Source organism: Melanostigma gelatinosum (genome assembly GCF_949748355.1).
Source record: "Melanostigma gelatinosum genome assembly, chromosome: 11".
NCBI lineage: Eukaryota > Metazoa > Chordata > Actinopteri > Perciformes > Zoarcidae > Melanostigma > Melanostigma gelatinosum.
The window spans coordinates 12,814,340-12,827,088 of NC_136644.1; the positions used below are offsets into that span (position 1 = coordinate 12,814,340).

A 12,749-nucleotide genomic window follows, 5' to 3' on the forward strand; every position below is an offset into this window, starting at 1 on the left:
ATTTGTATAATTTATGATTATTATAATTTATTTTTCATTTATTTTTTTTTAATTTTGTGTGGCTCATGGTGGGGCCGTGCCCCATGGCCCTCTATTGACCAGCCGCCACTGGCTAAATTGTATGTCACTCATTTATATCTTGAATCAGCAATTGGCTAAACTGCTTCATAGACCCGCCTCTTTTGGGCCAAAACGATCAGGCCCCCCAAGCTGCGCGTTCTCAGAGTGTCGTGCACACAGGCAGAGAGCAGGAGCAGACGAGCACACAGGCTGAGAGGACGAGCAGGAAAAGCATATATTTTGCGCAGATATCATATTTTACACACATTACTGGGTACATTCCATAGTTCAAAAACACAAATATTGACAATTTGTATAATTTATGATTATTATAATTATTATAATTTTTTTTTTTTGTGTGGCTCATGGTGGGGCCATGCCCCATGGCCCTCTATTGACCAGCCGCCACTGTTTACAAATATATGAACACAATAGAGTAGCTTAAATCACCATTCAATTGGCAGCTTGCACATTGACTACTGGTTGTTTTTCATATTTCAGATCAGCATTCTTTACACACACATAGGTACGGTACATATTTGATTCCACCGGGGGCGTGTGCTCCGCGATATGCGACCTGCCCCACCGAGAGCGTTTCAGAAGCGGAACCCCCGAAAATCGCGAGATCTCGCGATAATCCGTGTAACAACCATGGATGTATAAAGAGAACAAACACATAAAAGTTTACTTTACCTGTCCGACATTGAATTGCTGTCAATTTGGTCATATTTTCCATGCTTAACAGCATTCCAACAATAAATATGAAGAAGATGATGAAGTTATCAACACAGAAAAGTCGGTTTTATATTTTTTACATTGTAGAAAAACAAAAACGATGATAATAATAAAGTGTAACATAAATACATTTAAGGTATAAATAAACTAAAAGGTGCAATACAATGTAATGTAAATGTAAAGTGCAACATAAATAGAGAGGGAATACATCAAGAACACAGAAATATCCAAACCTGTTGTCTATTTCTACATAGTTGAAACAACATGATGATAACAACAATAATAAATTGTAACAGAAACGATCTCAATCATCAGTAATACAGTAAAAAATTATAAAAATATTCAGTGTACATAAAGCTTATGAACATTGGAATACTGGTGTGGGATCATTGATCAGCTGACAAGACCGTTAAAGTGACGAGACAAGATGGTCACGGATCAGATATCCAACAATATTTTACACATGCGGGCCCCTGGCCTTAACCCTTGTGTTGTCCTCCCGACTGCCATACACTTGTTGTCCTCTGGGGTCAAAAATGACCCCACCTGGTTTGACTGTTTTTAAAGCATAGAATTGATTGACAATTTATACTATATGCTTTACACCTTTAGTGACTACCTAAATAGCCCTTTAAGTAAAACAACCCCCCCCCCCCAAACCCGTACACATCCAGAATCCCTGTTACGGGACTATGGAGAAATATGCAGATCACCATCAAATCTCACTGATTGACCTAACATTGGAAAGAGATATTTTTTGGGTGTTTTAATGGCTTTAAATATCACTTTACATATCAACATGTTGAGTTTGTGTTTACCCAGTTGTCCCCATTAAATTAGGAAAAGTCATTCAATATTAAACCAAAAATATGATCTCATTTATTTAGAGACATTAAATGTCCTCTGGGGTCAAAAATTACCCCAGGACAACACAAGGAGAACAGTGACCAAACTCTTTAACAGTGGAAAGAATTCTAGCAATTTAAAAATCCTGACTCAACGAATACGCTACCTGACTTGTGTTTCAAAAATTGAGATTGCATCGTTGTGTTCAATTGTAAATTGGAGACGGAATCAAATAGTCATAAATAACAACTTACTTGTAAAAACACACACACATACACATACACAGATCCAAACATATTACGATGCTGGAGGGTTTTCATCTCCTGGCTTTTTTTCCCCATAACACCGCTTCTTCAGCATAGCCCTCCATTCTTCAAATGACTGAGTGTCAGACAGTACCAGTGTTCCCAAAGTACTGAAGGTGTGACGGTGGCGTTCTGTCTTTGTTGCACTTTCTGCAAAGGATCACGTCTGTCTTTTTCACGTACTTTCTCTTGACGGTTCCAGTTTGCTCCATCTCCTCTTTTCTTTTCCTGTACTGTTGAGTACAGTAAGGAACAATACACCCACTAACTATTATTTGTCCATATTGCTGCATTAATTTATTATTTATTAATTTAGGCCTCTCTGCTCAGCCATTATGAACCTACATGGTCCTGACAGCAAGGCAATTGAGAATTAATTCATCTTCGGGTTAGCAATTTATTGATTAAACTGTTGGTTTAACTAAACAGACTAGTTTAGTAAATCCAATTTAGTAATTGTGCAACAGAGAACTTCATTTTCTTATAAACCTAGCTTCGCTGAACTCTGATTAGAACCAAACTTAGATTAAATAAATCCTTGTAACACTGCCTTACTACCACCTGCCTCCTCCACCCCTACCAGCAAAACGTTTTAAAGATCTCTGGGACTTACAACACTGAATATTTGTCACTTACAACTGGCATTGTCACCAGGCTGAATTTTAAAAAAATACCAAAGAGCATTATTTTTATCTTTATATTGTACCTTCATTAAGTGTCTGCCAAGTGTGAGCTGTGTGTTGAGACAGCCCATTTCCTATGGGTGAAACCCTCTGAACTACCCGGTGGGAAAGAACTTGGACTAGTGAGTTGTTGTGAGGAGCCTAGTGGGGAGTCGCCCCTTGATTTAGATAGGAACTCAGTTTGTCTTTTGTGGCAACATAAGTAGCATTGAGGTGTAAATCTCATGTAAGTCATGTCGAGGAAAGCCCAGAATTCAATTTGCCTTTTAGTCTTGTGAACAGACGCGTATTAGTCAGAGAAGTACTGATACAAATGTCTGTCTGTGTGTACCTCCTTGCTGCATGACAAATGCTCACCATAATCAGTTTTCTTCTGAAGCTCAAGTAAAGATTCTCCTCTTCAATTTAAAAGCAGAGTGAAATTTCCGAGTGATTCTTTCGCACCCTCGCTACTTTGCAACTTTCAGCCCAACTATTTAATCTTTTCAGTCCGCTTTCATTCTATTAAAACTGCACTTATAAAAGTGGTAACTGATCTTCTGTTTACTATGAATTCAAATTCCACCTCAGAGATTCTACTGCTGGATCTCAGGAGAGCTTGCGACACCATTGATTATTGTATATTCCTAAATCGACTTTATACTCTATTTACAGTCTCTGGCCTGGTTCTTACGAGGTTTAAGTCCTGCCTTGTTGTTCCAAGGGTTAAATCTGATGTCAGAGAAGCAGCGTTTATCTTTTTATTGTAGTCCCTTCTTGAATACCATGCCAGATTGCATCAGATGTGCTTCAACTTTTAACTGTTCAAGAGTACACTGAAACCATTCCATTTCCTACTTCCCCTGCAAATGCAAAATCACTCTTTGTGCTGTCTTTTCAGGCCATCAGGGGGCAGCAGATGGGACATGAAGACAGGATGGTCCTCACCCTGAAGACACGGCCGCAATGCACGCTATATTAGTATTTAACAATTAAAGCAAATGTATTGAAGTGCGTTCGCTGGGACAAAAAAATGCAGAGAAGACGTGATGATTATGAGAAACAAATGGTATTCACAAATGTACTCCTCGCTATTTTAACATGGATTAAAGCATGTTTGCCATAACAGCATCAACATCCATTCTAACTTGAGTTGTTAGTTGTAAAGAATTTAGCTTAATTCTCTCATACCATGGATTAATTTGCATTCGCCTCAATGATTTCAATTTCCTTTACTAAGATAGAGGTACCGTGCATTACTCAATGCATTTCCACACCTGTGCTTTAACTGTGGCTTGTACAAAGAATGTGAGTGTTTACCACATCTGCTCACTTGTATTTTAGAAATGGTTCAATTGCAACAGTAATTAAATGATTTGCATTGAGAAGGTTCATTTAGAATTTTGGACATTAGTGACTCACGTCACTGGAATATTTTATACAGACTGTATTTGTCATTCATCCACTGATGGCAGAGGCTACCATGCAAGGTGCCACCTGCCCATCAGGACTAACCAACCTTTCAATTTGGAGTTACGCATCTTGCCCAAGGACTAAACATTGACTAGAGCAGCCGGGGATCGATCCCCGGATGACCCTGTTCAACCACTGAGCCACAGTCACTCAGTGGAGGCAACTGAATTGAATCCTTCACTTCCATGTTCACTGCCTCCTCTCCATCACCCCTCATTCTCAAATTACACATTCTCTGGAAGCATAAAAACATTTTAATACATTTTATTTATTCCCCTGTACTTACTGGAACAGATGCTGCACATGTGCAGGGTTGTTTTATATTGTGAACATTACAAATCCTTGGCATGTGACTGTCAGTCATGTACAGTAACACCTCTGAATGTGGTACATCACAAACTGCGCAGTGTGGCTTAATAACATTCCAGTGATGCAATGGCCTATCCATGAATTAAAAAAACTTCAGAATCAGACAATATAAATTAGTATTCACTTTGACTTTCATGGACTTGTACTGAAGCATTTTCTTTTATGAGACCCCTGGAGATGGCAGAGGATTCTATGGCTAAGTGAGGTCTTAAAAATGTTCTGCAGCTTTATTAAATACAAAGGCTGAAAGATCCAATACACTGATGTCATAAGCATTATACATAATATTACGAGTCTTTAAGACATTCACTTTCGTATTTCCATTTGATTATTAATAATTTTTTCTTTATAGGAGTCAGGTCCCTTTATGATACAATCAATTTTGAAAAAGTATAAACTTGTAAACATGTATTTTCAACTAATTCCTCTTATTAGAACGCATCTGGGTATGCTGACCATTTGGACCACTTAAAATAATGCCAGTCATGGAATCTTTTGATGGCTAATCCAATTAGGTTTACCAAACACCAACTTATAAACATGAATCTTTAGCAAACATGAACTCTAGACAGTTATGTCAACCACATGCATTTTTCATGTCATTTGTTGTATATGTAGGGGACCTTGAGTCATCTTCTGTTGGTGCTGAACACTGTTTCAAAATGAAAGATAATCTGGGGGTGTGGAGTTGAAAAGAAGTGAGCCTAACAGACTTGTAGCCCGCTGCTCATCTCTGGCTCAGGCAAGAGGCTACATTAGCTGCTACTAGCATAAAACCCAACTACTGTATGCAGTCGATTTGCACTGTGGGTAATGCAGGCGGTGGAAGAATGCTTGGAAAAGACATCTGTTTTTTCTGTTTTTTTCAGAACTATCCATCGTGAGTGTGACAATGTTGTAAGTGAAGCACTTAATGTTGTTTTACACAATGTTTGGTTAGGACCACATTGGACTGAAACACTAGCATATAGAAATACTTTTTAATTTGAAGGTTCATCACAGGCATAATCGTAAACAAGATATTTAAAAATGCAGATTTCATTCCAGAGACTAAAGACAAAGAAAAACAAGTGACAAGAGATTATGTGGTATTAAAATTCAATCCACGAGGGATTTACCACACACACACGCACACACACACGGGAGCGAGTTGTGTTGATATCTGTTGTAACTTCTAACTGGACAAAGAAGTGATCCTGTGAGAGAAAGGAACAAACCATTAGTTTGTATTTCCATACTTATGCACATTGTGTTCCTGCAACAGTGAAATAACATGAGACCAGTAAATAACTAAATAACAAATATCCTAAATAAACACACGTCACGATTATTTACAACACTGACTGCTGCAACTCACAAAAAAGCAACATGCCACTTTTTGTGTTTGTTGATGGAACTCACTGTAGCTTGTCCTGTAACAGCTCCAGCCTCTGCCGATCAACATAGCGTGAGAAGAGGGAGAGCAGGTTGGGAGGCGTAAAGAGGGGAGGAGAGAGAGATGAGCTGGGCACGCTGAGCAACTCCCTCGTCACTGAAAACACCAACTCAGTCCTGGACGGAAAGGTGGTGGTCAGCAGAAGTGAAAAAAAACAAAAACAAAAGTGTGACGAGAACACACGAGGGAACAACAAATAACTGATGGCAACATTTTGTATTAGGGAACGGAACCATTTTGGAATGAGTCAGTATGACAACATCACTGACACACCAATAGCTTACCATCGATTGTCGTCCATGAGTTGACAGTTGGGATCAGAGCTCTGCATCCTCTCTCCTTCACTCAGGATCAGATACAGCAGTGTCACACCGAACTAGACACAAACAAACAAAAAAAAAGGTGTGTGTAACGTGTGTATGTTCGGTGTTGGTTCCGGTGCCTCCCATTTCTCTTGATCGCTCTACAACAGGGGTCAGTAATAGGGGGACCGCGGGCCGGATCCGGACCCAAGCGCAGTTGTATCCGGACCCTGGCCCTAAAACTGATAGATAACTGAGAATTATTAAATTTTGCTGGAGCGCTTCTACTTTAACCGATGCAGCTTTTCTAGCCTTTACGGCTCGTTCAGCAGTGCAGGAAACGCACTGACCAATTAATGTACATGCGTTGTAAATCGCATCACGTGATGCAGCTCAGCCAATCAAATATGCGTATTCTGGCAGGTTTCCCGACTCAAGTGAGATTCTCTCTCTCACACACACACACAGACACACACACACAGACACACACACACAGAAAGAGAACGAAGAGTAGAATAATTACGTGAGTCAGAAGATATTTCACATGATGTTCTCCATATAGAGAAAAGTGTTCAGAGAGACTAGAGCCTTTAACCAAGAATGGACAGACTCTTATAGGTTAATTCTTCCTATGGGCAGTTTAAAACCAGTGTGTTTCTTGTGTTCAGAGGCCGTGACGATTATTAAAAGCAGTAATGTGAAGCACTGGGCATTTTAGTTTTTAGCCAATGTTACTCAAAGAGTAGTACATTTTTCCGATGCGGATTAATACACAAGTGGAGTGCTAGTGAGTATATATGGCAGCCGGATAGTGAACATGTCACCCAGTGAAACAGTTGATGTGTGCTTAAATAGTTTCTGGACAACAATAGAGCATAAAGGAATACATAGGCCTTACATTAGGCCACCTGTCAGTAGATACATTCGTCTGTCTCTTAATGGCATTTCTTGTCGATTAGGAAATACAGAAGATCAGAAGATCGACAGCCGTGTCTTTTGAGGTCAATTAATCATCAGTCTGGTGACGTGACAGCAGTTTAGTCCATTTACTACATGACTAGGGTTGTCACGATACCAAAATTATGACTTCGAGACGATACCTGCCATAAGTATCATGACACCCGATACGATACCAGAATTCGATAAAATACCACAAATACGATACTGGTATTTAAATCTATAATAGTAATAAATAAAACATCTGTGTGGTTCCCTTTTTTACCAGCTTGTTCCTGCCCAGCTTTTTGAACACTTAACAAATGGCATTAATATTAATGTTTAACCTCTTCGCATCTTTTGAGCCTCTCTCATATTTCCGCTGGCTTTCAAACACAGCTGGAAGGGAACTGTGTCTCTGCTGGCATCTGTCTGACTGTCTGTGAGAGGATAAACAATGCTTCATTTACTTGCATAGTGAGTTTCATATTTTATCTTAATTCATGGAAAAATTATTTTTAATAAAATTAAAATAAAAAGAATTAGCTCAAGATCCACCTTCAGGCTCCACCAGCATGTAGCCATTTTGCATCAATTGTGTGTCATTTAGTACACTTTTGTGTGTATTGTGACCTCATGATCATATAGGCTTGTCGTCAAACTAGGCTAAGGCTACTCGTGTTAGGCTGTATATGGGTGAGCTTGGGGGTGTTCATGTTTATAATCACATTTGCTTTGAAACGTTCGGGGTGTCTGTCTGAAAGGTGCTTTGCCATGTTTGACGTGTTGCCTCCCTTGGTCTGTGTGGCTTTGAAACAAGTTTTGCAGACGGGTCTCTGTATATCAGTGGGCTTTCCTTCACTGTCTGCAATGTAGCCAAAGTACTTCCAGATTTCACTTCTGGCATCTTTTTTCCGAAACAAGCAGAGGACGGTCAGCAAAAGCTCATGCACTGCCATGTGTCCCCTGCGATCACTCGCTGTGAGTGAGCGCTGCCTGTTGCGTGTGTGAGCACTGGGCAGCCCCGCCCCCTTGCAGTCAATGCCTGCAGGCAGCATGACAGGGAGCGGAACAGTGAGTGTGCTCTGATCGCGCGCTATTTTAATGAAGTATTGATATATGCATATATTGGCATATATTGATATATGCAAAATCGTATTGTTTTTAACGTACGGGTAACGTACGTTAAACCACCTTTTTAGTATCGATACACCGTGCAACATTATACATGACATGCAGTACCAGTTATCTGCATGCTCTACAAACATCAAACTTTGAAGTTATGTTGAGACTGGACTGAGCAGGCATCAGTACACACAGTTTGCTGAACTACAGTGTAGTGTAGCTCCAACTGTTTAAATCCGTAGTCAGTTGGTTTGATGTTGAAGTGAGAACATTACTTATCAGTTTGACCAGAGGATCAACTTTCTCTCATCTTTGCTACAAAGTTAATTAATTACTTTGTATTTTAGATCATTCTGCAGTGTGTGTGTGCATGCGTGTACCTTGTTGTGCAGTAATGTAGCCAGTTGGCCCTCACTGCCCTGAAGCTCCTGGAGCAAGTCTGTAAGGGCGGAGCTTGACAATGACTGGATCACTGCAGAAACCGGCCCCACTAACCAGCACAGCACCTGAACAGAGCACAGACCGAGGATGAAAGATAGCTGCTACTAGCAGGAAGCTCAGAGCATTTCAGAGTTTATTAAACTGGTTTTATTCCATTGTGTAGGAGACATGTTCTATTGATAGAATGAGAAACTGCAGAACAAGACATTTAATAACTCTTATTAACTGTAGGGCATCGATGTCTTTAAGTGGCATTTAATAGATTAAACCTTACAGTACAGGTACAATTAATTTGTCTTATTTCATCCGATTGTAACACAATGCTGTTTTTAATCACGAGACACCAGCACAGGGTTTCCCATAGAGTTTTATAGTCGCTCACCTGAAAGTCTTTTCCCCAGCAACTGCATGCATTTAATAAAAGCAGTTTTTGTTTAGGCTGTTAGTTACCAAGTAAGGGTCTAATGGCTTCCCATCTAAAATAAACACTAAATCAAAACTGTTAATATGTCTAGAAAATATTTTTATACATGTTAGTACTGTATGCTGTAATTAAATTAGTTTATGTTTTTATCCATATAGAGAAGATCAAAAATCATAATTTTAAACGTGCAATTTTAAATGAAAGATGTTGGCTTTTAATAATAACCTGAATAATAAAAGTGTCTTAACAAGTTGTAGCAAGTAAAAGTTTTAGCTGATGTCACACAGCTGTAGCTAATTAACATGAATTTTGTGAGTTAGTGAAACAACAAACAAAGTGACTCGGGACCTCAACAAGAAGCCCTGCGTTATTTTATTGGATTCTAAGTTTGATTATGCTTGGGATCAAATGTATCCGTTGGACAAAAAGAAAATACATGTCTTAAGTCAAAATTTGAGACAATAATTAGACAATTGTGAAATGCATGCACCAGATTTTGTTCAGTGGTTATGCACAGGTTATGAGAAAACGAAATTAAGGAACAAATGACTGGATCTGCAGCAAATACTAATCAGTACGGTAACTCCAAAGTCCATTGAAACATGTTTTTAAGTTTGAAATATTTAACAACAAACTGACATGTTTCATTTTCATTACACATTTATGTATTTTACTGACACAGACAAAGACGCTGCTGTGGATGCCTACTCGTCCTACGTAGTGAGAATAAATACAGATATATGTAGGAAAATAGAGATCAGCAAAGAGCCTCTGTTAGGACCTGGTGTTTTCACTGGAACTGTCTGGATTTGTGTGTGAACATGATGTTGCACCAGTTACCTGGTCCTGCTTGTCCTTCTTGGCCAGGGCGGGAAGGTTGCGGGAAATTGCCATGACAACGGCGGCAGCCTGAGGCGATGGAAGGAAGGGGAGGAGCCTGGAGATGAGCCGCTTGCCCTTCCTAACCGACATGATCATCACACACTGCTCATCACTCACTCTTATCAAGAGGAAGAGAAAAATAATTAATGTGTGTAGATAGGCATATCTTAACAGTTTTAATTATCTCATAATAATAACAACTTTATTTATATACAGTTGTCCAAAATAATACCAGTGTGTTTATGAAAGTGAGTAAAGCCCCAAATCCTTAGAATAGCTTTTATTCCCATATTCCAAATCAAAACATGAACAAATTCGTTATTACTTTACAGAAAGTGAAGAAAAAGGAATATTAGGCTGTTCAAAAATATAGCAGTCTGCATTTGTCTTTATAAACTCAAACATTTACTGTGTAAACTGAAAAATGCTTGAAGATTTAGCTTTACTGTGAATCACTGAACTAATATTTAGTTGTATAACTACTGTTTCTGAGAACTGTTGCATGGAGTCGACCAACTTCTGGCACCTGTGAACAGGTATTTCGGCCCAGATTGGACTACATTCCACAATTCCTCTGCATTTCTTGGTTTTGCCTCAGAAACAGCATTTGTGATGTCAGCCCAAACGTTTTCTATTGGATTAAGGTCCAGGGATTGGGCTGGCCACCCCATAACGTTAATCTTGTTGGTCTGAAACCAAGATGCTGGTCGCTTACAGGTGTGTTTGGGGTCGTTGTCTTGTTGAAAGACCCATTTCAATGGCATTTCCTCTTCGGCATGAGGCAACATGACCTCTTCAAGTATTTTGATGTATTCAAACTGATCCCTGGTATGCGATAAACAGGCCAGACACCATAGTATGAGAAACATCCCCATATCATGATCATACCTGCAAACTTGCAAAGGGGGGGGGGGGGGGGGGGTACTGCTATATGAACAAAAGGGCAATAACATTTGGTTCACGAGATGCAGGTAGCATGTTTCATACAAGAATTTTATTTTAAATATGAGGTAAAATAGCATTCTGGTGTACTCCGAGAAGAAAATTAACTGATAAGACATCTACTTTAAAACAAATGTATTATTCAGTTATTAATTATTATTAACCTTTATTTAGACACAATTCACTGAGACAGAGGTCTCACTTTCAAAAGTTTTGGTCAAATAAAAACAAAGATAGCAAGAGTAGCGCGAACCATCACCTGTACAAATAAAGTGATTCGTTTTCATTGATAATATTAATAGTAGGCTTTTAAAAGTACTGCTATATGAACAAAAGGGCAATAATATTTGGTTCACGAGATGCAGGTAGCATGTTTTATACTTAATGTGAATATAATTCATACTTTGTTGGCATCTTATTCTGAAAACCGGATGTTCGTCTGAAGAAACCGGATGTTGTCTCACGTTAATGTTTCCGCTAACTTTCAAAGTCCTTCGCTCACTCCTGATCTGTGCAGTTTAAATGAGTTTACCATGAATTTCAGCATATAGGTGCACTAACATGTAAGTGTCTGCTGAGTTGACCACAGAGATCGGAGTGTCTGCTGACTTTACCGCAGTGATGTACAGTCGTCTCCAGGGAGAGCAGCGGAAGTCACCTTTTCTCTACGGCAACCCTGAAGGGACATCATATCTCCAATACAAAATGATAAACATGAGACAGTCTGACAATAAGATGTTTGCTGGATTTTATCCCACCGTTCTTGCCATCCTCTTGTTGTGAGAGAGCGCGAGAGATAGATAGATATAGTCTCGTCTTTCAGTTAAAAAAAAAAAAAATTCAATAAAAAAAAAATGCGTTAATGCGCGATAAAATAATTGTCGGCGTTAATTAATGAATGCGTTGACGCGAAATTAACGCGTTAACTTGCCCAGCACTAATTAATTAACTTCCACTGTTACTGTAAATCTGTTAGAATTGTGGCCCATCTTCTATTTGCAATTAATATGCATTCAATCCAGTTCAGTTATTTAAATGAAAATGATAATCTACTCTGGCTGAGGTAGTTTATCGAGAGTAAAATAATAGCTGTGATCTATACACACCTCTGCATTAGCAACCTGCTGAAATGAAGGTACAGGCACCTTAACCCTCTCATTACTTCAGGGTTCTTGAGAGCAACGTGGGACTGTTGGGACTGTTAGTACACTGGCTGTGGTCACTACAGTGAACAGTGTGAACAGTGTGATGAGAGGGCACGTGAGCCCTTGTTGCTGTAGTTCATCTCCTTGGAGCAGAGGCTGCATTTAGCATACCCTGCCTTATCAATGCATTTAAAACAGGAGAAAGCTGTACTCACGTCTGTTTAGACCTCCACCTTTATCCAGGCCCAGCTCCACTCACAGCTCAGCCCCGCGTCAAGCTGCGCGACACAACCAGCCTCCTCTCCCTGAAGCTCTTTGACCTCATCATCTCATCAGTATCTGGGCCTCATGTTTCGTGGTCATGAAAGTTATTCTGACCACGAAATCATCCTCATTGGAGTTAAAAAAACAACCTGCAACCAGATGTGCCGGTGTTCGGGTTGAACGTTAATGAGTGACCGCGTGAACTGAACCGGAACACGGGGGGGGGCTGCATGTTTCATCACGTTACATTTTTTCCTTCTAAATCGTGATAATGACGAACATTAACAGTTGACAAAGTTCCGCATGCAGCGGACGTTAACTTAATCCAGCAAGTCTGAACGGTAACGTAACTTAAACTGTAACGGGGGGAAATGAAGACGCTGTACACATCTGAATGCTGATT

General features: G+C 39.6%; 1 protein-coding gene across 3 annotated transcripts in view; it reads right to left on the reverse strand.

The window, feature by feature from the left end:
- Positions 1–5,414: 5,414 nt before the first annotated feature.
- patl1 (PAT1 homolog 1, processing body mRNA decay factor) overlaps positions 5,415–12,749 on the reverse strand; it is a 35,118-nt gene continuing 27,783 nt past the window's right edge. For 2 of the 3 annotated variants that reach the window (XM_079277994.1, XM_079277995.1), the window contains 5 exons: positions 9,954–10,113; positions 8,629–8,754; positions 6,170–6,261; positions 5,852–6,001; positions 5,415–5,646 (listed from right to left, as the gene is read on the reverse strand). In XM_079277994.1, the coding sequence (XP_079134120.1) occupies positions 5,625–5,646; positions 5,852–6,001; positions 6,170–6,261; positions 8,629–8,754; positions 9,954–10,113 (550 nt within the window). In that variant the 3' untranslated portion in view covers positions 5,415–5,624. The remainder of the gene's footprint in view (positions 5,647–5,851; positions 6,002–6,169; positions 6,262–8,628; positions 8,755–9,953; positions 10,114–12,749) is intronic. The other variant, XM_079277996.1, reaches the window with a different exon arrangement.